The 27,049-nt window shown below is 40.0% G+C and overlaps 1 protein-coding gene across 22 annotated transcripts in view; it reads left to right on the top strand.

Annotated features, from left to right (window-relative positions):
• DTNA (dystrobrevin alpha) overlaps nucleotides 1-27,049 on the top strand; it is a 390,068-nt gene that overhangs the window by 276,159 nt on the left and 86,860 nt on the right. For all 22 annotated transcript variants that reach the window (XM_057526111.1, XM_057526112.1, XM_057526123.1 and 19 more), the window contains exon 5: nucleotides 17,427-17,640. In XM_057526111.1, coding sequence (XP_057382094.1) covers nucleotides 17,427-17,640 — 214 coding nt within the window. The remainder of the gene's footprint in view (nucleotides 1-17,426; nucleotides 17,641-27,049) is intronic.

Raw genomic sequence — 27,049 nt, 5'->3', positions numbered from 1 at the left:
TTTATTGAAAACTCTTACATTGTATTTACTTCATGGAAATCAATAGACCTTAACTGAGAACAGGTTGTTTATTTTAAGGCCCAGACCTTATTTACAGGTAAAATTTATTTTGTATATTAACAAAAGTAAGCTTTAAACCTACATAATGGAAGAAAAAACATAAAAACTGACACTTGTAAAGTTATCACCTAGAAAAAATAAATATTGCCTGGGTATAGTATGGAATGTATAGATTTTTAGGAGATTTCTTTTTTATCTAAATTCAAAGATCAAATGAGTTAGTTAATTCCCCATATTTTCTTCCCCACAGTGCTTGCCTACTCTGTTTCTAGAATATTGATTCCTATCACTGACATTCATGTTCATTTTGTTTAATACAATTCCTGACGGATGCTGAGACTAACTCGTTGTCAGTGTTCTAAAAAACTCTAAAGGAGAGGCCAGAAAACCATGGCCCGTGGATTGAACGTGGCCCAGCATCTAATTGTGTATAGACTGTGAACTAAGAATAGTTTTCACAGATGAGTATTTGTAACCTATTTGATAATAGGGAACACTAACTTGTGACCCCAATGAAGCAAAATGCTATCTCCCCAAAATAATTCTATTCTTTTCATTGGTAGATGTGCATTTTTTTTAAATTGGGCTCAATTATTATATTTTTAATTTCATAAGTAAAAATGTTGTGGAAACTTGTTTTCTCTACATAGTGTCTACACAGTGTTACTATATAATATGGTGGTGCCTCTTGGTCCACAAAAAACATTTACCAACCTCTGCTAGAAAAGAAAAGTTGTTAAGAAGCCCATCTTTAGCAGACTCACTGATACAGAGAACTAGTGGTTACCAGGGGGAGAGGGAAGTGGGGAGGGGCAATATAGGGCTGGAGGGTAAGAGGTACAAACTATTATGCATGAAACAAGCTACAAGGACATATTGTACAACATGGGGAATATAACCAATATTTTATAATAACTATAAATGGAATGTAACTTTTAAAAATTGTGAATCGCTATATTGTACACCTATAACTTATATAATATTGTCAGCAACTATACTTCAAGTTTTTTTTTTTAAAAGTCCATCTTTTTTTTTTTCCTCAGACAAAAGATTCTTCATTTCTTCAATTTTTCTCCATAGGCTCTATTTTCCGAATCAGCTTTTCCCTTTACCATTCATCTTGGTACCCTGTCTTGCCTTCCCTCCCCTGTCATGGCTAGCACATTCTCTAACAGAATAAAGGAATGAATGTGTCTGAAAACTAGGGGACAAAATCTGGCTATTCTATTTTCTAGGAGGAATGGGACAGAAGGGAGAATACACTAATATTCCCAATACTCCTTCCTAATCAGCACCCTTCTCTTTAGCTTCCAGGTGTCCTGGTGACTTTCCACAAAATAAAAACCCTATATACCGTTTATGAGCATGTATGAAAATGGCAACATCTCAGCCTTTATTTTGAACAAATAACCGTCTTCTACTAGAACATTATTTCCTCGGTCAGCATTGACATGGTAAATGACCCAGATACCCTGTGATGTCAGCAGATCTTTTTGCAGAAATTACTCTGGAGTCAACGAAACGCAGCCGTACGTTCGTGAACAACAAAAGGCAACAAGAGAAATCAATCAGAAATCTCTAATGCCTCCTGTTTAACAGTGGGGACAAAATAGTAAGGAGGCAAGAGGATCCTCTCCTCCACACCCACAGCAGATGTTGCACCATCTTTCGTTCCTCTGGTTACAGTGTGAATTTTCTTTCTATCACTCATAGCAATTCAAATTGGATTCAAATTTTGTTTAAAAGAAAAAGAGGACAAAAGGTATACGTTTGCATCTGGCTTTCTCAAAATATCTTTCCTCTAGTAAATGAAACATTTTTTTAAAAGTACCCTTCATTGGGCTTCCCTGGTGGCGCAGTGGTTGGGGGTCCGCCTGCCAATGCAGGGGACACGGGTTCGAGCCCTGGTCTGGGAAGATCCCACATGCCGCGGAGCGGCTGGGCCCGTGAGCCACAATTGCTGAGCCTGCGCGTCTGGAGCCTGTGCTCCGCAACAAGAGAGGCCGCGATAGCGAGAGGCCCGCGCACCGCGATGAGGAGTGGCCCCCGCTTGCCACAACTGGAGAGAGCCCTCGCACAGAAACGAGGACCCAACACAGCCATAAATAAAATAAATTAAAAAAAAAAAAAAATTTGCTTAAAAAAAAAAAAAAAAAAAAGTACCCTTCATTCAGATATCATTTAAAGTCAGAACACGTGCTTTTGTCTGTAACATCTCTAAACTTCTTTCAGGATTTCTTGTGAACCAAAAAAAAATGCAGTTATCTATTTACCTAAATGTTTCTCTAACACTGCAAAATTAACCCAAGTGAATGCTCTCTATGTACTAGGTCCTGAATAAATTCTCTCCTATGAATGAATGAATATGCCCCACTAGATTCATTCTTCACCAGCCAAGTGACTAGTCTTATGCTGCCAAAGTAGCCTGCATTAACAAATGCTAATATCCCACTCATTTTTCTTCAAGCTAGTATGCCAGCATATTCCTCATCTCTGCCTCACTTTTAAGTGTGTGGATTTCTGGCTACCTGTGTCAGTTTTCTATCTTTGCATAACAAATGACCACACACTTAGCAGCTGAAAACAACACACGTTTATTATTACCCTGTTTCTGTAGGTAGAAACCCAAGCAGCATGGCTGGATTCTCAGCTCAGAGTCTCATGGACTGACATCAAAATGCTAGCTGGGTCTATGGTTCTTATCTGGGGCTCCAGGTCCTCCTCCAAGTGAACTGGCTGTTGGCAGAATTCATTTCCTTATGGTTGAAGGACTGAGGTCCTCATTTGCTGCTGACAGTCAGCTGGGCACAACTCTCAGTTCCTAGAGGCCACTCACATTCCTTGCCACATGGCTCCCCACAGGCCGTTCAGAGTTTAAATGTCTGCTTCTTCTTCCATGTGTTTCTCTGACTGCCTCCTCTGTGACCAGCCAGAAAAATACTCTCTGCTTTTAAAGGACTCATGTGATTAGGTCAGGCCCACCCAGATCCTCTCCCTGTCTTAAAGCCAACTGGTTTGGGACCTTAATTACATCTGTAAAATTCCCCACAGCAGTACCTGGATTAGTGTTTGATTGAATAACTGAGACAAGGTATGTGCACTCCGGGTGCCAGGAAACTTGGGGTGGGGCGAGGCGGGGCATCCTAGGATTTTGCCTACCACAGTGCCCAAAGTTTAAAGTAAAAACGCAGGCAAGAGAAATAGCTCCCCCGCAAAGAGATGTGTTTAAAAGAGAAAGATAGAAGGACTCTCTCCACTCAAGGAGTCAGAAGGAAGAGCAGGAAGGTTCACAGTTAGGGAAATAAGTGACAGATGTCAAACCCTTGGAGCATAAGTATCTTTGTATTGTTTCAGATGTGTTGGACACACATTTTCATTCCTGACGTTGAATCATTCTAGACACTTATTTAGAATAAAGACAAGTGGATCATGCTAGAATACAATGTTCCCCAAAATTCCCTGTAGGGAATTTGGTGGTGGCAGCAGAACATAAACAAACCCATTAAAGATGCCCGTGCACCAGGCGATGGAAACACTGCTCCCCTCTGGGCACGCTGGACCGACAGCAAAAATGTCTCCCCTTAATCAGGGCAAACTTCTGGTAGAGAAAAGCTATGATTTTAAAGCCCTGATGCTTGTGATACGAGTTTAATTAAAGCTACTTCTTCCCTTTAATTGCCTTTATTTTGAAGATCTTAAAGATCAGGGTTTTGTTTCCTTTTTTTTTTTTTTTTTTTTTTTTAAATTTTATTTATTTATGTCTGTGTTGGGTCTTCGTTTCTGCGCGAGGGCTTTCTCTAATTGCGGCAAGTGGGGACCACTCTTCATCGCGGTGCACGGGCCTCTCATTATCGCGGCCTCTCTCGTTGCGGAGCACAGGCTCCAGACGCGCGGGCTCAGTAGTTGTGGCTCACGGGCCTAGCCGTTCCGCGGCATGTGGGATCCTCCCGGACCGGGGCACGAACCCGTGTCCCCTGCATTGGCAGGCGGATTCCCAACCGCTGCGCCACCAGGGAAGCCCCAGGGTTTTGTTTTCTTGTTAGAATTTTTTTTTTTAGAGGGTGCTTGAAGCTTTGTCTGCTCAAGCTGCTACCACTTCATGTACAACCTGTGAAGTAAGCCAACACCTGTAGTCTTGTTTCCAGGAGTCTGGATGTAACATGCATCAGCTTCCTTCCCTCTCTCTTGCTTCTTCTTTATGCCAGGAAGCTGTGCTAACTAAGCACTTTTACTCTCACAGTTTAGGAAAGAACATCGTCTTAAGTGCTCCAGTCAGTTGGGAAAGAGTGGCGTGTAGAGAGGAGTGCCTTTCAGGCTTCTCCAACCCCATCTAAAGAGGGCCAGAGCAAGAAGCAATGAATGACCTTCCCTTAGCGTTCCGCTAAGCTCTGTTCCTGGGAGCCTGCGGGATCTGCCCAGGGCCAATCAGCAGAGCGATGAAGGGATACCCAGGGGGTTCTCTCGTGCAGTCTGGCTCCCAGGAACCCCGGGCTCTGGTGAACACTGAGAGAAAACAAAAGACAGTAGGGAGGACAGGAATGGAAGAATGGCCTCTCCCACATAACCACACCTGTTATCCTGCTGGAAAGTCATTCCTGATGCCACCTTGATTTACTCTTCAGTGAAGCTTTGTTGGCATTTTGTCCTTGTTATTAACAATCACACATTTATTCATTCATTCAACAAATATGCACTGAGATGTGCTAGGTTCCAAGCATTATGCTTAGACCATGGTGGAGGGAAAGTATGGTAATATTCCTTAGTGTACAAATTTAGTATTAGTATAACCTCAAGTTTAGAATCTAATGATGTGTCCTATTTATTCAAAGCTTCTGATTTTGTTAATATCAAATAGTAGATACACCCAAAAACTTTGCTATAATAAACATATCTAGCCTGTCGGTCCCCTGCGAGAATTGTCATTTTCTGAAGAAAAAAAAATTACTTATAAGTTTGGTGGTTAAAAGAAACCAAGTATACCTATAGCTACTGAAATGGATTAAGTCTGTAGCTATTTTTGTTCCTTCATGGCGTTGGGCTAGGACTTTTGCTTTATCTCCTTTTCTATCAGGAATTGTAAAGTTGTTTGTTGCAGGTGAGGAGAGCATAGATGCCGAGTAGGTTCCCTTGGAAAAACACCAGATAAAATCATATAACTGAGAACTCCACTTCTAACTTCCCAATATTAGCCGACTGCCGTGGTAAACAGTCAACTGCCCCACGATGCCTGTCAAGACTTGTCATCAAGAGGCAAGCATGTGGACCACTAGGCCTGCTGCAAAGCTAATAATAATGACACCAGCCCTTAACTTAGTTTCTCAGAAAAATAATGAACTTCAATGTAAGATCAAGTACGGTTCATTTTAACTTTCAAATTCAACACTGATGAATAAGATGGTGATGTGATATCATGGAGAAGACTGAGAAACATTTGTATGGCCTAATAGAATCAGAATCTACTTCAAACGTGGTCATAATCATTTTCTTCTCGTTTATTATTCCGGGAGAGTTCGATCAGTGATAGGTGGGACTTGATTAGAATCAGTGCTTTAGCATGTGTTTCCCCAGAAAGCAGACTTCACAACAAGACTTGTGTGGAAGTAGCTCATTTGGAGAGTGAACCCAGAGCAGAACAAGAAAGGAAAGCCAAAAGACAATTCTGGCGCTTCTAAGGAAGCTTGTGAAATGCACCCCAGAACTGTCCATCCAGGGCTGACAAGGAGGAGGCAGTAGTCAGCTGCTCTGTCCTGCACTGGCCAAGGGCGGCCTACAGGACTTAACGCCCCCGGCCTTCTGGGTCGCAAATGTGTGCCTGGCAGGCAGGGTCTGGTATTTGTGCTGAAACGTCCTCGGGGGTTTGTGGCAGGAGCCTGAGGCCAAGTGATGTCTCATTGCAGCTACACTGAGCCAGTCAAAGTCTAAGTTGTGATGGTCACTCCCGCAGGGGCTGGAGAAAAAAAGTGCCCTTTTCCATGTGTCCTAACATTTCTTAGGACAGATGGAAAAGGGCAGAAACTGGAGACTTGCTGTAAAAATCTAATTCAAAGTCAATAAAAGCCCAGGATAGGGCAGTAGAATGTAAAATAGAGTTAGGGCACTTTGAAGAAACCTATGCAAAGTTATCCAGTGAAATCTAAAATGACTACCCAGAGGGGAGATAAGATACTAGATTTTCTTGCTTCTAAGGCTATTAAATATATTCTGAACAAAGTTGAACACTGACAGTGAGGAATTAATCATTGTTCAGATATTTGTTTTCATTTACCTTCTCTTATTATTTTTACAATCCTTGGTACAATACTTTGAAAAATAATAAGCTTAATAAATGCTTATTCAATTGAACATAGTTAAATTTAATTTACAGTATGACATCTATTGAGCCAACAATTATTATACCTCATTTTGAATAATCACGCAAGTCTGGAAACACAATTTAAGGAAAACTGAATACTTTTTCCTGATAGGCAGTGGATATACTGCCAGGGCCTTTGAGGACCGGCATGATACTCAGTTTGATTTTACACCAAAAATATGTTGTAGACCTTTTCCTGAAGCTCTATTATATCATCCACCTTAACCAGGAAATTAAAGTGAAAATAAAGTGTTACGTTTGTAAGCAATGATGCTTCTCCCCAAAGATCCTTAACAAAGAGAACTGTCTTGGTGATAAAGGCATATGTTGGGAGCAAGGAAGATGTTGAGTTTGGAACATAAAATAATTTGGTGAGCTACTCAGATGTTGTTTAGATTCATATTTTAGAAAGGTATATAGCGCATGGCTCACTAATGGAGATCAAGTCTGAAAACTGTCATTTGCTGACATTTTCTTTCTGAACTCAGTGTTTGGTTAATGTGAGTGATGACTAATATCTTCAATGTAAATCACATCAAAATGCATTTGTTAACCCTGGTGAAGCATACCACTTAACTGAGTTCCTAACAGCTTTTTAAACACAATTTTGTCATGATCAAATATACTTGAAAAATCCTAACTGGCTACTTTGCACGAGGCTTTCTCCACCACAATGTTCTTGGGATTCTCATGATATTTTTAAAATAAATTTGTCTGACTCAAATGAGCATCAATTTCCTCTTCTTCCTGTCTCTCATCTAACTCCATCCTTTAAGTCAAGGGTCCCCAACCCCCGGGACCTGTTAGGAACCAGGCCGCACAGCAGGAGGTGAATGGCGGGCAAGCAATGGAAGCTTCATCTGCCGCTCCCCATTGCTCTCTATCACTCTTATTACCGCCTGAGCCATCCCTCCCCACCCCCCATCCGTGGAAGAATTGTCTTCCACAAAACCAGTCCCTGGTGCCAAAAAGGCTGGGGACTGCTACTTTAAGTCATGCTCCATAGCAGTGGTTCTCAGACTTCCTTCTCTTTCCAAATCACCTAAGGAGTTACTGAAACCTAGGGATGCCCTGGCTGAACTCCAGACCTATGGACTCAGAGGCCACGATCTGAGATCCACTCACTGCTCTAAAGATCACCTCTGATTTTCACTGCTGGACTGGTTGGCCGTAGCTGGGGGTCTGAATTAGCTGACATGGGAGTTGGAAAATGAAATTAAGCATTAAACTTTGCAGGATGCAAATTCTCAATCTCTCTGTTTACTTACTGAAAAATTAGAGAAGTCTTATATAATGGGCAATAGGAAAGGTTTCAAAGGTATAGACCCTTCTTTGCAGTAAACCCAGCACAAACTCCACTGGCCCAGTCAGGTCAATACAAGATCCGATTACACCAGGATCACTCACTCCTCTCTGCCATTAGTCCCTCGACCCTCTTCCTGCTGGAGTATCCTCCCCGCCTCGTCTCTGTGTATTCATATCCTGCTGTGATTCAGAAACCATCTTGAGCTCTACCTCCTCCTCCTCTAAAACCTTTCCAAAGTCTCCAGCCCACAATAGCATCCTTGTATGTTGAGCTCCAGTATTTTTTTTTTTAATCTGCTCTATGAATATGGACTTTTGATAACATAGTGTCTCGAACAGGGCTTCAATTAGGCCTTCTGAATGTGTCTCTCCCATGGGAATCGTAAGCTCTTTTAGGGCCAGACTCTCCTATTGTGTTAAATCACCTACCACATCAGACATGTAGAATTGTAGAATCTTTAAAATTTCCAGTTGGATCTAACTTCTTTCAAAAATATTATGGAATCTCATTTCTTGCTTCCTTTCCCAACTCTGTCCACATCAAACATGTAGAATTGTAGAATCTTTAAAATTTCCATTTGGATCTAACTTCTTTCAAAAATATTATGGAATCTCATTTCTTGCTTCCTTTCCCAACTCTGTATGTATAAGCATGTGGCAGTCTTTCTCCATATGTTTATGCCCGTATGTGCAATAGATGTATGGTAAATAGTGATACGTTGAAATTTTTTCTCATGAGCTGATGTTCTCTGAATTTCAAGATAAGTATTTGATCTGAAAGTGAACTAAACTAGTCATCACTGTTACAATCTCTCATGGGTTTTTATAACATCACATCTGTTAAGAGGAAAACAAACCTGAAATTATAGAAAAAAAGCTTGTATTAAGGGACAAATATTTTTATAACTGACAGAGTGGAGCAAAGAATTGAAAGAATTTGGAGGGGATTTTTATAATTCTGTCTGAATATGACAGTAAATTTTCTCTCAAAAATAAGAGTAATGCCTAAAACGTATATAGTGCTTTACATTTTTACTAAACGTTTTCCATTTTTGTTATTCCCAGGGCACCTATAAAATAAGAAAGGTGGATATTATTATTCCTATTGTACAAATGAAGAAAGACTTGAGTCCAAATCTACTATCTTTAAGTCTATTTTTTTTCTGTATAACAAAAAATAGATTGTTGTTGCATGCTCAAAGCACTTGTTTGCTAAATATCTCTATTCTTCACCACTTAACAAGTTCTGTATGATCAGGGACCTGCCTGTCTTGTTCATGCTAATTCTAGAACCCAGAACAGTGCTGCCACATAATAAGGGCTGAAAAAATACTTAATGTATGAATGAAGTTTTAGTCTCTGGAATGGAAGGCTAAGAAAGAAGGCTTGTTAGTGGCTTGGGGTAATGAGTTTGAAGAGGACTCTGAAGTCATTCCAGGCACTCACAAGGGGATACATTCCTCTCCCCACCTCCTCACACCCCACCCCTGTGGCGGCCTGACCCACACGTGAAGCTCCTTAAAAGCATTTTTACTTAAAGTCCACTTGGCATTTAGAATACTGAATGAAATTTGCTATTTGAGAGCCATCATAGGAAGAAGACAGTGCTTTAATGTGTGCTCATCTTTTAGTGCTAAGAGCATCAGAATTTACTGGAAAACTAAAAGAACAAATCTCCATAATTAACTTTTCCACAAGCCTACAAACATATTTTCAGGATCTGCTATGTGAATGAACACAATTTGGCACTCCAAACCCACAGTATAAAGTACTCAGAAATACCACCTGAACTTGGTTCTCTTACTCCGAAGAGTGTGTTTACAAGGGAAAATTCATGCTGGAAATTTTCCTGAAGGTCAGGAAACTTTGGTCCAGGGAGGGGAGAGTTGGATGAGTTTTCAGGAGAAACAGCCTATCACTTTTGCAGTGGGATTTGATGAGTAAATCAACAGCAGAACTCACCCTGCTCTTACCTGCATGTCTCAGAGTGGAAAAACAAGTCATAACAAAGCCTCAGATAACGGTCACCATCACTTTAAGTATCGGTGGCAAGGGTGGGTGAGGGTTGAGAGGGCATGTGTATGGGCGTGCACACACATATACACACACACACACCGTCTACACACTAGAGGGTATGCATATTCCCAGTGGCATATCGACAGATTCTGTTCAATTCCCAGCCTAACTGCAGTTTTCTTTTCTCCTAATTAAGAAAGCACCGCAGAATGCAATGAGTGACCTTCTTGTAGATATAAATCTCTAACCTTTCTAAAACGGTGTACACAACTAAGAGTTGTGAGTTTAAGTTTTATTCAGGGTCTTACAGAGGACTATAGTCAGGGAGATAGGTCTAAGGAGCTGCTCCAAACAGGTAGTGGGGGAGCTAATATATATATATATATGAATTTTTTGGCTGGGAAATACATGATGTCAAACACACATCTTGGTAAAAGATTACTGCTAGGCACAAAGAACAGGTATCTCAAATTAATGATTTTAGTGTTTTTCTGTGTGTAGGAAGATGCAAGAATCTGGGGTCATTGAAATTCTTCCTGAGATATGCATCTTAACTATCTAGGTGCCCATTTCTACAAAGCACAGGATGCCTCATCCTGTTTTTTCATCCCTCAGGGTGCCCTGTCAGTGGCTGATCACAGTGGGTTGTGACTTAACCCTTGTAAATCTGGATGATGAGTAATAAACATTCTTTGTTCTTTTTTTGTTCACAGATGTGTATAGACATAATTATATAAGTCATTCTTAAACTGCATAAATTGATAGTGACCAGCTTCTTGTGATGTACCTCACAACCTATTAGAACATAGGAGGCTGTCTTGATGCCGAAGGACTGAGAACTTCTGCCTTAGAGCAGTGCTTCTCATACTTTGATGTGAATACAAGCTCCCTGGGGATGTTGTTAAAATGCAGATTCTGATTCTCTAGGTCTGGGGTGGGGACCTGAGAGTCTGCATCTCTAACAAGCCTAGTGTCTTGGGATTCCAAGTATGGTCCTGGACCAGCAGCTGCAGCATCTCCAGGGAGCTATTTTGCAACCTTGTAGGTGAGTCCAGTGTGCGGCCACGGCTGAGAACCACCACTCCAAAGTGAATGAGATGAAGTCACTAGATGATGGTCATTGACCCTCCCCAGCGGCAAGCCCTCTGAGAGCCTTCTAAAGATTTATAAGTCAGTGATTGTCAAGAGTCACCTGGAGAGCTTTGTCAAAACCCTTTCCCACCCTGCTAGATTTTGGAATCAGTAAGTGGTAGAATCTGGAATTGGGAACTTTGAGGAGCCCTATTTCATAAAGTGTCTTTTGATTTTCCTATCCTATCTGTACCCTCTCTTCCAGATTTTACCCTACTTATATGATTCTCCTACTTCTCATAAAGTTTATGACCTCGGTTATTTCTATCTGGTATAAATGAGTTTGGCATTTTTGCACTTATCTCAGGGATACTTGGATTTAAGTCATCTGTATCTATGAAATAAAGAGTCCATCTCTTGTTAATAGAGTGTAAGACATCAGCAAACAGATAAGAAACATCGCTTGAGATCAACAAACTCTTCTCTACCCACATACAAACATTTCCTCCCACCCCCCCATCCTGCCTCTGACCCAGCCATTTTCTTCCTGATATTGCCTGAATTTAAGGCAAACTATTGAAGCTTTGTCTATTTCCATTTATTTTTAAAGACAGACCATGACGTGTTATTAATAAGTGTCTGAAATTAACATATTATTTTTAAGATTCTGTGAAGTACTAAATATTGCTTTTAAGAATACATTTTGTCGGGACTTCCCTGGTGATTCAGTGGTTAAGACTTTGCCTTGCAATGCAGGGGGTGCAGGTTCAATATCTGGTTGGGGAGCTAGGATCCCACATGCCTCGAGGCCCAAAAACCAAAACAAAAAGCAGAAACAATATTGTAACAAATTCAATAAAGACTTTAAAAATGGTCCACATCAAAAAAAAATCTTTAAAAAAAAAAGAATACGTTTTGTCTATTCTTGATATGGTTAATGTTATCTGAATAATTTCATTATGCAAACTGATGTCTTAGGTAATATATTAGTATAAAACGTATGCAGTTTTATAGATGAGGAAACCCTACTTCTTATCACCTGTGTGTAATAGTAGGCGCTCTGTGATGGACATTTAAAGCTTGATGGATATTTAGTAAAGTGTGCACAGTGCCATCTAGTGTTATACAGTCATCATTGCATGACCTAAATAAATTCCTCGTTTTCTAAAATGACTTGGTAGCTCAACAATAAGTAACATACTTATACAACTGCCAGACCTTTAAAACAGACCTCTTAATAACTTCCTAATGACTCTCAACTTAACACATTTCTTAATGTTCCTATTTAATTAAGCAAAAGGTTTGTGATACTTACCTTTTTCAATAATAATTAATAGATATTGAATGCTTGTTATGCACTAAGCACTGTGAAGTGCTTTACATGGATTATCTCATTTGCTTCCCACAATAACCCTGTAATGGAAAAGCTGTTATTGTCCACATTTTACAGATGAGGAAACTGAAACTTAAGGACATTAAGTGACTTGCTCAAGGTCATAATGGATAGCCAGTAGGGAAACCGGGTGGAGACCCAATCAACCGCCCAGGAACTTGTACTACTCTGTGCTGTGATCTGAACCTCTCAAAGTAGTTACCAGTGAAATAAAGCTTCCAAGAAATCTTTATAAAATCAGGCCTTCCTTACAAGGTCTCTGTTAACAAATACAGTGAAATCAATTCAAACTCCACTAACGCAGAATATTTGACAACCAAACTGAATAGGTATCTGCTTTTGTGGCTGGGATGGTGTTTGTACTTCTCTGATATCACCTACATAATATATGCTCAAAATTGTATGTTAATTAGTTTATTGAATTTGGAGGACTGGGCTAAAACTTAAGTTTGGATTCATAATAAATCTTGTAAATTAATAATAGCATAGCATGGCTGCAGATCAGAGAGTGTTTAATTATTTTAACACTAAAATATTATGTGCCAAGCCCTGTGGTCAGCACTTGTGTATACCTTTTCTCTTTTCTCTTCACTACAACTCCCTCTGGGTGGCATTAGCTTTCTCATTTCTAGAAAGAGAATGATAAACTGTATAGAGGTGAAATAACTTGCCCACAGTTTTACGGTTATTAGTGGAGCCAGGAGTGAAACCTCAGTCTTTGTGATGGCAAAATCTGTATCATTTCCACTCTGCCACTTCTAGAAAATAATGTGCATAATTATAGTTGTCTGCGTACTGCCACCCCCTATGTAAAAATGCCACGGTCTCTCACTTGGACTAGAGCGATAGGCTCCAGCGATTTCTACATGGGTGCCTGTCCATCTCTGTTCCTTTCTTCCTTAACTGTCAGAAATGATATTTTTAAGCTGCATTACTGACCATGTCACTCTGCTGTTCAAAACCCATGTCTTAGCATAAAGACCAAAATCTTTATAGCGGTTACAATGCTCCTCCGCCATATCTTGTTCTTCAGGCCCCTTCACGACCATATCGTAATCCCGTTTTGTACCTGGCACCCTGCCTGTCACAGTAAGTCATGATTTCTGATCACCTGTTTGTGCGATAGTGAGACATGCCTGTGTCCCCACCAGACCGTTAGTCCATGAGGCAGGAACCACACCTGTATGGTTTGCCATCGAGTCCCCAGGACCTACCACAGTGCCCAGCACATAATTATGAAAACTAGTTTTTTTCAAGTCACTTATAACTATCTATTCTCACAGCCAGAATTAGTATTTTATTTTTCCTTATACTGAGACCTTAGATGTGTAAAGACACAAATACGGAACAGATTTATTTTTAATAACTTTCATATGATTTTCAGATGTTTTACTTGTCTATCATCATAGGCCATTATTATTTCCTATGGTACATGCCTTATTCCAAGCATTTTACCGGCATCATCCCATTTAACCTTCATAGTCATCATCGGAGGGTAAGGACTGTTATCAGCCCCACTTTTCTAAGATGAAGACCCAGAGAAGTCAAGTAATTTGACTGTTGATATATCTAAGATTCAATCCAAGGCTTGTGTGATTCTTCATGACTACGCCTTGTTGTGTCTTTAGCAATTGAATGCATCCTTAGAAGACCCTGTTTCACTGTTGTCATTTCCTTGTCATGCACTCACTTAGCCAACAAATATTCATTAAGCTCCTATGATGTGTGAGGCCCTGTGACAGTGCTAAGGGTGTGAACAATTATCATGACAGGCAGTCTCTTTCTGTGGCATGTGCAATGCAGAGGTGGAAACAGTTGACCAGCTGGTCTGTACAGAGGCGGAAACAGATGACCAGCTGGTCTGTACAGAGGCGGAAACAGATGACCAGCTGGTCTGTACAGAGAGTCCACAAATACTGTGATGGGGAAGAACAGGATTCTAAGGTGACACATAGGAGGGATACAAAACCTAGAGGCAGGGGATCCAGAAAGACACCCACCCTTGAAGAAATGGTACTGACACTAAGTTATGGTGGATGAGACACAGATACGAAGTAAATGAGGCCAGATCAAAAAGAACTTTGCAAGACATGTTGAAGAGTTTGGATTTCAAATTAATGGGAAGTTATTAAAGGACTTTAAGCAGCATACAAGTGACATGTCAGATTTGCAGTTCAGAAATATCACTCTGACTACAGTGTGTAGGAAGAATTGGAATGGAGAAAGAATAAAGACAAAAGAACTGATTTCGTCAACCAATAAGAGATAATGAAGACAGCAATGGATGATGGAATTGGGTGATGCGAATAAGGGTCCATGGAAATGGAGGCATTAAAGTGACATTTAAGAGATATATTCATAGGACTTGGTCACTGACAGCATGTGGGATGTGAGGACCCAGGGATGAAATGCAGATTCTGGCTGGACCAAGGGGAGGAACAGGGGCTAGTGCCATTCACTAGAGAAGGGAACCCCAGAGAAAGTGGGTTTGGAAGAGAAGAAGTGAGTATAGGCTGGACACGCAGAGGCTAAATTGCCTAAAGAACCTCCCTGTGGGTCTGTTGGCCACTCCCGTGGACCTGTGTTATTCCACTTGTGGGAATCCTGAGGGCCTCCCTGTGCTCTACAACGTCTCCTAGTCTAGACGTCCAGACTATCTCCCTCCACCAGCAGCCATTTTCTGCCTTGTAGCCATCTCCCTCCTGTGCTCAAGTTCACGGTCCATATTCCTCTTCTCCAGTGCCTGTTTCATGTGATCCATAGCCAGGATCCAGATCAGAATAGTTCAGCAGCCCACTTCCTATGGTTACCTGGGCACAGATACCAATCAGGACGATGGGGGAGATCTCATCATCACTGCTCTCTTTGTATCCTGTACCCAGACATCCCCAAGGACTAGATCCAGAGGATTTGTAGATCAAACATATAGGGAATAATTATAGGAATACCAGCTATTTCCCTCCAGAAAATTTAATTAATAAATTCAACTTGTAATGCCATCTCCCTTGGAGTATCTCACTTGCTAAATTGAAAAATTGTCTAAATAACATTAAGAAATACAAAGAACATCCTTGTTATGTGATATACAGAGAAGGCTGCAAAATTGGAATCACATCTGAATTCATCCAAATCTAATAAATATTTAAGTAATTCAGTGGGAAAGTGATTTGTATTCCTCTGCTCCAAACCAGAGATATGCCAAAAAGTGTTCTTTTGACATGACTCACATTATTCATTTGTTCATGTATAATGTATTGTACCCATATACCTGGCACTACGACTTTTGATTTCATGCATTTTTCCATTTAATGAACACAATCCCCACTTTATAGATGAGGAAAGTGAGGCTCTAAGTCAAGGCTAAAAGGGTATGCACTTGTAGTAGAAGAGCTAGATGTGGACCTAGGTCTTTGGACTCCAAGTCCGGTATTAATTTCAACTTCAAGTCCAGGATCTCAATAGATGTTAGTTTTGTTTTTCAAATATAATATCAGAAGTGAGCAGAGAGATAGGAGACTAAAACTTGAAAGTTGTTGGTGGAAAAGCATATGTGATGTGTATAGTTCTCAGGAATTAAAACATAAGTATATACTTCATTGAGAAAATCAACATATTTATTTTCAAACACCAAAGTGTAATGAAAAGTGAACCTTAAACTTGGTGAAGATGTGGAGAATCTGGAACTCTCACGCTCCTGATGGGAGTGTAAAACACCACCACTACTTTGAAAAACACTTTGGAAGTTTCATAATTAAACATACACCTACCATACAACCTAGCCACTTTGTTTCTAAGTATTTACCAAAAGAAATGGAAGTATATGTCTATACAAAGATTTGTACGTGATTGTTCATAACAGCTTTATTCATAATAAACAATAACTGGAGCAGCACAAATGTCTGTCAACGGGTGAGTTGATAACCAAATTGTGGCATATCCATTTAACAGAATACCATTCAGCAGTAAAAAAAAAAAAAAGGAACAAACTATTATCACATAACAACATAGATAATTCTCAAAATAGTTACACTACATAAAAAAAATACAGACCAAAAAAAGAGTACATATGATACGATTCCAGCCATATAGAATTCTAGAAAATCGTGATGGAAAGCAGATCTGTGGTTGCCTGGGGTGGGGAGCAGGATGGGTCAGAAGGTGCATGAGGTGACCTTTGGGGCTGATACACGTGTCCATCGTCTTGATTGTGGTGATGTCATCTGGGAATGTCATAACAAGACCTCGGGGTGAACAGGAAAGAAATAGAAATGGATTTCTCGACTATCCTAGTGAAAGTAACCTTGACTTAAGTTACACGAGCTTACTAACAATGGAACCAAGAAACTGTTCTTGATCAGGTGAGTTAAGTGATCTGTGCCTTAGTTCCACTGCTGCTGTGTAGAGATAACTTTTCCTTCTCCCCCGCCTACCTTCCTGCTTAACTTTAACTTTCCCTTTTTTCTTATTTCAAACCTCATACTACTAAAAATACGTAAATAAATGAAAATATTTTAAATGCTCAAATGCAGTTTTGATAGCCTTTCAAACACTAGAATTTCAGTGTTGGTTTTCTCTTTTCTTTGTAAGGGGTCAGTGTGTACAAGTGGGAAAATGCTTTAAAGCCACATAGACTTGTTAATTTTAATCACAAGTACTGTATACTTCAGAGTTGCTAAGAAACTAGATCTTAAAAGTTCTCGCCACAAAAAAGAACTGATAATTATGGAACATGATGTGTTAGCTAACGCTATGGTGGTAGTCATACTGCAATATAGAAATGTATCAAATCAATATAGAAATGTATCAAATCAACACCTGAAACTTACACAGTGTTATATACCAATTATATCTCAATATTTTAAAAAACCAACTAGCCCTGGATACAAATGCCAGGTGACTTCCCTTGGACCTTTGCGTTTGTCAGTTAACTTCCTTGATCCTCACATTCCTCACATGTAAGTATTTCAAGGGTCTATTTATGAAGAATAGAAATAACTCTCTACTGTGATGTTCAGAAAATCATTTTGTTTGCTGTTACACATTGTACATCAGCTCTTTGAGATCCTGCACTATGTGCCTTTACTGATGTCAACTCCTATAGCAGTGGAACACATACCGAAGCCTATGAGGCACCTTGACAAAACAGGACAGATGGTACATGTGTAATAATGAATTTACCTTTCCATGCACTCTGGTCTGATGTGTCCACTCTGCTTTCATTGTATGTAGTGCACCTGGTGGACATTTGGAACGTCATAGAAGCTTTGAGGGAAAATGGTCTGAACAACGTGGACCCAAACATAGAACTCAACGTGGCCCGATTGGAGGCTGTGCTCTCCACCATTTTTTACCAGCTCAACAAAAGGATGCCGACCACTCACCAAATTCAGGTGGAGCAGTCCATCAGCCTCCTGCTAAACTTCCTGCTGGCAGCCTTTGATCCGTAAGCTCCCTCTGAATATCTGTGACTCACTACCTGTCCGGTCTCCCCTTCCTCTTGGTCTTTATTCCAAAGAATTTTCTAGAGTAACCAACTGCTTCTTTTTTTCTTGGTCAGATACTTATCCCAATAAAGTTTCTATGTGTTTAATATAAATTTTAAATGCTTTGGGAATGACTTAAGAGAGTAAAATAGCTCCATAGGAAATGGAGGACAATTGTATTTTATGTGCTGACCTTTATTTAACTCATCCCACGCTTCCTAGAAGCTATGGACGCTTGGAAGCGTTGCGTGATAGGCCTGTGGAGCGATTTAATGAACCATGATGTGGGAGGGTGTTTTTAACGCTCTCCTTTGCAAACTGTCTAAGACAGTGCTTCTGAGACGTCATAACAAGACAGCAGAGCAAACAGATGTTGAAAAGGGTTCCTTCCTTGACCAGCCTAGTAAAAGTAGCCGTGACTTGCATTAAATGGACTGGTCGATAATGTACCATGTAAAACAACGTGAGGCCATCCACACGCCACGACTGAAACTCAGCCTCATTATCTTATAACTTCCCCTCGCAGACTCAGGGAATTTCAGAACTGTCTGAGATCTTAAAGACCATTCTTCCAAACCTCTCATTTTACAGATGAAGGACGCGAAGCACAGAGAGATTGTCACTTGTCCAGTGACAATCGGCAGGTCCAGTGGCTCTCAGCATGAGAGCGGCAGAGTGGGAATTTAGAGATTCAGCTTCGATTTTTTTCCCAAGGCACATGCGGCAGCCCTGTGAAATGTAAAACCTCCCCTGAATCCCATTATCTGCCGAAAATTTCAAAGGGGCTTTTGCTGATGGCCCCTAGGCTAGATATAGGATCAGCACCTCCAATTTCACCCCTGGTTTTGAATATTAAGAAGGAAAATGTTAATATTTTATTATTGAATATTAAGAAGGAAAATTGCTAGCTTGACCTTTCAGCAATCCCATTTTAAGACTCTCAGAAGATTTTGCTTAGTCTTGTTGTCTAGCCAATGCTTGGGACTATTTAAACCCAGCACTGGAGATGTTCCAGCCAGGCTAATGTTATTATGCCACTCACAAAAGTCACCAGCTGTCACTTTGCACCCTAGCGTGGTGACAGAATTGTACGTGCTCAGTTTGGCCAGTATACATTGTTGTCTCCATGTTAATATTTTGAGAAATTCTCAAGTTGAAATCAACAAGCAGTCCAGCCTGATAGATTCCACGCTTAGTCTGCGCAGCCTTCAGAAGTGATGTACTGCTTTGGGCTAATCACTGTGGTAGCCAAGCGACGGGGCTGGGAGAGGAAGATGTGGTTCCACGTGACAGGTGGCAGAGTGGAACCAAGCCGTGGCATTTCCATAACAGCATTTCTGTCGTGTCCCCTTAGCAAGAGCATGGCAGCGCTCAGACCTGCTACTGAAGTCTTCAGGAGCCTTATTTGTTATAACAATGGAAAATGTAAATAGAGAGAATTTCCTGCTACATCGTGGGGTATTTCTAGAGGACTCATAAGGAATCAAAGCTAAACAATAATTTGGACCAACTCTGTAAATACAGAAATGGGGCCAAATTAACAATAAGGATGGGGTATTTTGTGAAACAGATGGGGCTTAACCGAATAGACTTTTCACTTTTGTTTGGAAATATTGGGAAGAGCATTTCAAAACACAGAGCTGTAAATGTTCTCTAAATAGCTATGATAATGTAGCTGAATCATTGCAAGATTGTTGGATGCTAAGCTTAAGGATTATACCAAGGTAAAGAGTAGTTCACACAAATGTTCAGAAGAAATGTTTGATTCCTAATCTTCTTACACATAGGAAGGCCCCTGATGTAGTCTTTCAGTAATCTCATTGTAGTAGATTTAGAAACACATCCACCCAGAGAAATCTCATTGTAGAGATTCACAGACACATCCACATAGAGACCCCAGTCTGCAGATACTTCTGCCTGTTCTCCTTTGGCAAAGCAAATGAATATAGGCAGTTCTACTGAAAAAAAAATTTTCTGTCTGATGGATTTTGAAATTTTAGACAATGTGAGAGGTAAGCCATCAGGAAGTCCCACTACCTGGAAATACAATTTAGAAGTGAATATAAGAATAGAAACAAGAATAAAATGACTGTTCAATTCTATCTCTTATAATATTAAACTTCTAATTATCCAATTGAGATCCAGTATGGAAATCTGATGTCACTTCCTACTACGTGTCCCATAGTACCCAAATATTTATTTTTTATTTTTTATTGAAGTATAGTTGATTTACAATGTTGTGTTAATTTCTGCTGTATAGCAAAGTGATTCAGTTATACATATATATACATTCCTTTTTTATATTCTTTTCCATTATGGTTTATCATAGGATGCTGAACATAGTTCTCTGTGCTATACAGTAGGACCTTGTTGTTTATCCAGTCTATATATAATAGCTTACATCTGCTAATCCCAAACTCCCACTCCATCCCCCTCCCAACCCCCTCCCCCTTGGCAACCACAAGTCTGTTCTCTATGTCCATGAGTCTGTTTCTGTTTGTAGATAGGTTCATTTGTGTCATATTTTAGATTCCACATATAAATGATATCATATGGTATTTGTCTTTCTCCTTCTGACTTACTTCATTTAGTATGATAATCTCTAGTTGTATCCATGTTGCTGCAAATGGCATGAATTCGCAGAACCCAAGTACTTAAGGGAGCCTTCTGTATTTTGCTAGACATGAATGAGCCTGATACTGGTAGATCAATGCTGTGCTGTTGCTATTACAAAATCACTGAAACATTTGGGAGATTTTCCCCTCATTTGCTGTATTTTAAATGGACATACTAAAAGAAAAAGAGAGGAAAAATCCAAAATAAAAGAGTTAGAGATGCCTTAACAACCTGGACTCTAAAGAGGTAATGTAAAAAAAAAAAAAAATTTAAAGGAAAGACAGTAATTTAAACCCATGGAGAATAAGAACTTGCATTCAAAGAAATGTGTTCATTATTCTGCTTGTGCCTTAAAGTTCACCAGCCCCAGCCAGTTGAACTCTGCCAAGAAATAGTGACCTGAAATGAGGATCAAGGTCCACTTGACTTGGATGCATCCCTGGGAACCAGACTCACTTTCCAACAACCATAGTTCCCCAAGAGTAGCACCCTTCTGTTCCTCTCCCCGCCAGAGTCACCTGGATCTCAGTTCTCACACAGGCATGCTTGCCGCAGGCTGTAGTCGGTTTCCCGGTTGTCAGGTTTCTCGGCTCTTTGGCCAAGTCAGCCTCAAGATACAGTACATCACTACATACATAGGATGGTTCGTAGGCTGTCAGGAGCTAGCATGTGCCTCCAATGGCCTATGCCGTGCTTGCTGTCCTGTCACTGAATAGGCAGTCCCTTCAGTCTAGAAGGTTTTTGTGTTGATCACTTTCCTTCTAAAAATAGATACTTGGGAGGGATATCACCCAGCGGGCTATTAACCAACCAACTTCTAAGCAGACCCTTTCTACAGCCAGAAGCTTTCTTCTCTAAGTGTCTCTAGGGAAATGGAGGGGTGTGCCTGGGAAGCATGGGAAAGGAGGTCTCAGAAGAAGGGAGCAGGGCTGAGAGGGAAGAAGAATACGAGGAAATGACCAGAGCCCTGAGTCAGTCTCCTCCTCTTCTCTCTTTCCTTCTGTGTCCCCCAGCAACTGGCCTGCCTTGCCTCCTTCCCCGTTTGCTGGCAGAAGCCTTCCCCTGAGGCTCTCTCTTTCAGAACCCACTAACTCGGCAGCCCTTTTCCTCTCACTTCTCGTCCATATCCCAATGGGGGTGAAAATCACTTTGAAGTGTTCTAAGGACTTTTTATGTTATTACTTTTTAGGGAATTGAAAAAGTAACAACAACAAAAAAATGGCGGAAAGGTACAAGATGAAAATAATTCTTAAAAAAAAAACACAAAAAACATATATACCTTTATTGAGGTATAATGGTTACCTAGAAGATAATTCTTCAAAGTTGATCATGTATGGCCTTTTGGAGAGGTGGGGTCATAGACGCTGATACACTGTGAAGCCCTTCAGCTCTCATGGCCAAGCTGCTCACCCTCTGCCAGGTCCCACTGTTCCTTGAACATGACTCTGATAGTCTCTTGAGATGCCTGTCTCTCTGCTTATCTGACTGACCCCCACAAGCTACTTTCAAGTGGGACCATGTCTTTTTCTATATATGTACAGCACCTGAGCCAATATCCAGCTCATAATGAATCAGTGAGTGAATGAATAAATGAATGAAAATCAAAGGTGGACTTAGCTCTTATCACACTAATTTCTTTTCATTCTTTTTCTGAGATTAAGTCCTCCTTAATCTCCAATCTTTTACTAAATCTAGTGGGTCTAAGTTTGCTCGGTCATCTAGATTCATACCCTCTGTTTTCACTTCTCCTCCACAGAGAAGATCACTAGATGACCCTGGTTACTAATGTGGGCGATCCCATTTTCACAGAAGACTTTAACGTGCTTCTCGTTACCCTCTTCCTGCTTCCCTGGGAAACGCTAACATCAACTTCCGTCAGTTGACTTAATCTCATTTCAATTCAGGAGCCTCCCTTCTTGGCACAGTTCCTCATAAAGTAGATTATATGACAGGGGCCTCACTTTTAGCAAATATTATTTCCACATATATTCAAAAACTCGAAGTAGGACAATGATATATATTAAACAGTGGTTTTTCTATTTTTGGAGGTCAATTCTTTTTTTCTTTTTTTTTTAGTGTAGAGTCAGATTTTTTTTTTCAACATCTTTACTGGAGTATAATTGCTTTACAATGGTGTGTTAGTTTCTGCTGTATAACAAAATGAATCAGTTATACATATACATATATCCCCATATCTCCTCCTTTTTGTGTCTCCCTCCCACCCTCCCTATCCCACCCCTCTAGGTGATCACAGAGCACCGAGCTGATCTCCCTGTGCTATGTGGCTGCTTCCCACTAGCTAGCTATTTTACATTTGGTAGTGTATATATATCCATGCCACTCTCTCACTTCGTCCCAGCTTACCTTTCCCCCTCCCCATGTCCTCAAGTCCATTATCTACATCAGTTCTTAATGCGAATTCTCTAATGATGATAATAATATTATAATTATGCTAAGATGCACTCAGCATTTACTGTGTGCCAATAATCTTTCTGGTTTGGTGTTACATTATTATAATTTTCCAGGTTGAGTAAGTGATGAAGCTGAGACATAAAAAGGTTAGATAATTTGCAGGTCATACAGCTTCCTACTAGGTGAGGTAAGTGGGGAAAAATCCTTTTGTTTCAGGCATCAGTTTAAATTCAGCTCTATTCACGCTTTCTGTTTCGTCTTTTTATATGAGAATTAATGTGCTTTTTTCCCCCAGACTTACCCTGCTTATTACAGGATATTATTATTATGCTCACATTCCTAACCTTTCCAGTTTGTGATCTTTAGACATATTTGACAGAGTGTATGTGAAAGAGCTATTTGGACTTAACAAGTTTTACACTGTAGACTTACAGTTTTATGACAGCCATCCAGAGCTCCAAATCCATCGTATAATAGTCTTTCATAGAGAATACAGAATTCTGGAATTTTCCTCTTTGTTTGACATCTTGAACCTTGCTGAGCCATTTGAATATCCTTTCCCACTGCTGAGCCCCCGACATGATGAAAGGTACAACAGCACTGTTTCAGATGCATGGATGTGAAATAATCCTGGAACTCTGCCAAAATCCTTCTGCCTTTTGAGTTGTAAAAATGATTCTGATGTTCAATGCAATATGCACTGCAAAATACACCAACAAAATGTGTTGTTTACATGTGAGGCTCTATGGATGGGTGAGAATGAAGGAAAAAGAGAAGAGTCACACGAAACCAAATGTTCTTCTCTTGGCGTTTTATTATGTATGTGCGTCCATCTTTAAAATGTACTTGGCTTGGTGATTTTTTTCTTAGCACATCTTAAATCCAAGATGTCCACATTCTCTACTCACTAAAATTTTGTGCTGGTGGGAAATACCTTGTTCCAAGATTCCTACATGTTGCTAAAATGGAAGCTCTTTCCAAAGAATTTTCATAGTTGTTAGATAAATTGAACATCCGTAATGTCACTCGTCTTCCTGTCAGATGTACTTTGGATGAGTGGCAGGTGGGATTTCATGGGAGTGAGGGAGACATGTCAACAGATTTGGCCCCTTCCATTCTCCATTCTAGACAAACTGCTGGCAAACTCACCTGGCCCAGTGCTATGAGGAATTACTTTCCCGGATGTTTTGCTAACATTATGGGGAGCCCAAAGTGATGCCAGGGCCAAATAAGGGATTTATTTCTATGTGTTCACATGTTAACTTTAGTCTCCCCAAAACAAGAGTAATTATGTCTGTGATCCCTTCTAAATTCAACATCTCACATGACTGCACCATCTAATATTAAGGGCCATTAAGTTAACCTTTGTAGTTTTCCTCAAAACTTAGTATTGCTCAGTATAAAACTTAAGTGGTAAATCAGAACATTTCACTTGTGCATTCATTAATTTAACTAACATGTATTGAGAACTCGCTATGTTCTAGGTGCTACGATAGACTGGGGATGATAGTTGAGTAAGACATGGGCTCTGCCCTTAAAATGTGTTGTATTAAAATTAACTAGTTTTGACTCCTCATCCCAAGTAGATGATGGGCAAATTTGGAGGGTAGGAGCCACGTCTTATTCATCTTTTTATGCCCCACCTCTGAGGCATTGCTAATAAATATGTATTGAGTTAATAAATGTGTGTTCCATATGAACAAAATAATTCCCAGAGGAGAAACGTGTTATGACAGAGGCATGTTGTGGAAGACAGAGGAGGAAGCAATTCTCCCAGTGAATTAAGCCACCAAAGTGTGTGACAAACCCAAGTGTGAGTGCTGGGCCTTTGCTTATCATAAATGCTTTCCAAATGCTTTGGTAAAATATGTTGGTAAGAGAAGAACTCCTGGTTTTAGTATTCTTAAATAGAGAAATAATTCCTTGAGCCTGTTCAAAAAAGAATCAGTCAGGATTCAATCTCACTTTTAGGGACTTGATATTTGTCCTGGGGTTCTGTAATTTCAAATAGGGAACTCTCTTGGGAACTTGGAGAAATTTTATATTCTGTTTCTGTTGACCTAAAGCAAATAGACTACCAGTTATTTCTCCAGAAAGGGGAGAATAAAGGGTTTATTTGGGATCAACAAGGAATTGCTATTCGGGGTCTGCAACCCTGGAGAGTCCCCACAGGGCAAGGCAAGGAGAGCACTTTTATAGAGGGGGAAAGGAAGTTGGGAGGGCTGTAGTAAACAAAGAGTCCATGGCTTTTCATTGGCTGAGTTCTTGCCAGGAAAGGAGTCTTTCTTCTTCCTGTTGGGCTCTGTTATCATCTCAGGGTGGAAGGGCGCCCCCTGCTGGCCTCCTGACTATTTAATTGAGGTTTCTGTTTATTAAATTTTTACAGTTCCAACTTCAGCCTACCATCTCAGGCCTATCAGTATCTATTTGTTCTTCTTCCTTCTTGTCAAAAGTAGATTTTCCTTCCCAGACAACGTTTCCCTAAAAGTAGTATCTTAGTTAAAAGAAGTCAGTTTGTCTCTTTGTATAGTCGTGGAAGAAGCCCAGCATAAAGCAGTTACTCGTTTTCTGTGATGATGAGTCAAACTTTGAAGTAATGCATGTTTTTTTTTGTTTTTTTTTAATAAGCAGATATTCATTTTTAATTTTTATTTATTTATTTATTTATTTTTGGCTGTGTTGGGTCTTCGCTTCTGTGCGAGTGCTTTCTCCAGTTGCGGCAAGTGGGGGCCACTCTTCATTGCGGTGCGCGGGCCTCTAACTATCGCGGCCTCTCTTGTTGCGGAGCACAGGCTCCAGACGCGCAGGCTCAGTAGTTGTGGCTCACGGGCCTAGTTGCTCCGTGCCATGTGGGATCTTCCCAGACCAGGTCTCGAACCGTGTCCCTGCATCAGCAGGCAGATTCTCAACCACTGCGCCACCAGGGAAGCCCTAATGCATGTTTTTAAGACAGACACTCTACCAATCTCCATATATATATTTGAACCAAAGGGTAAGTGCTTTCCTTTTCCCATTTTCAATCAGGTATCCCGTAGGAAAATTTGAAATTTTTCAGAATGAGCAAACAAGGTATAAGGGGAAATAATCAATTTAAAGAAACATTGAGTGAAGCAGTTTTACTTTCTACCTTTGATAATTTGCTGGTTCTCTTATATATCCTTTTAGGTGTTAATTAAATACCAAGGTAACAATTTAATTGGGTATTTTTGATGTCGAGCTAGAACAGGAAAGTAAAATTTGCAAAGGCAAAAGCTTCAGGATAATTGGCTTAAAAAAAAAAAATCTCTTTCCTGATGCCAAAAAACAAATAGTGAGGGGGAAGTGAGTAAAATATGTATATGCCTTTTGTTCTCTCTCTACATTGAAAGAGAAAACACTAAAATAAGTAAAATTTTGTTTTACTTTAAAAGTAAAATTATTCTTTTAATAAAAATGATAGGCTGGTAGTAAACTTATTTTTAAAGCTTTTACTGTACCTTTTACACTAGCAGCTTTCATTCACAAATAAAAGCTTATGTGGTCATGTCATTGCTCACTGATTCTAAGGCCCACTCTGGCCCTAAAAGTCAATGATTCTAATGGCTACACTGTATGCTGTATCCAGTATACACTGTACACTGTAGACAGTACTCTCAAACACATTTGGCTCTGTTGCCACTTTCTTCTTTTTTTAATTTATTTTTTTATTGACGTATAGTTGATTTACAATGTTGTATTAGTTTCTGGTGTACAGCAAAGTGATTCAGTTTTATATATGTATTTCTTTTTCATATTCTTTTCCATATGTTTTATTGCAAGATACTGAATATAGTTCCCTGTGCTATACAGTAGGTCCTTGTTGTTTATATATTTTATATATAGTAGTTTGTATCTGCTAATCCCAAACTCCTAATGTACCCCTCCCCCACCTCCTTTCCCCTTTGGTAACCCTAGGTTTGTTTTCTATGTCTGTGAGTCTGTTTCCGCTTTGTAAATAAGTTCCTTTGTATCATTTTTTTAGGTTCCACATAAAAGTGATGTCATATGGTATTTGTCTTTCTCTTTCTGACTTACTTCACTTCGTATGATGATCTCTAGGTCCATCCATGTTGCTGCAAGTGGCATTATTTCATTCTTTTTTGTGGCTGGGTAATATTCCATTGTATCTATGTACTGTATCTTCTTTATCCTTTCCTCTGTCGACAAACATTTATGTTGACTCCATGTCTTGGCTTCCGTGAATAGTGCTGCTATGAACATAGGGGTGCATGTATCTTTTCCAATTAGAGTTTTTCTGGATATATGTCCAGGAGTGGGATTGCTGGATCATATGGCGTCTGTTGTTTCTTGAGGTGGCAATCT

The sequence above is a fragment of the Balaenoptera acutorostrata genome, chromosome 13 (genome assembly GCF_949987535.1).
Source record: "Balaenoptera acutorostrata chromosome 13, mBalAcu1.1, whole genome shotgun sequence".
In the NCBI taxonomy this organism is placed as follows: Eukaryota; Metazoa; Chordata; class Mammalia; order Artiodactyla; family Balaenopteridae; genus Balaenoptera; species Balaenoptera acutorostrata.
Note: the sequence above shows the minus strand (reverse complement) of the source record. Positions and strands in the feature narration are given on the sequence as shown.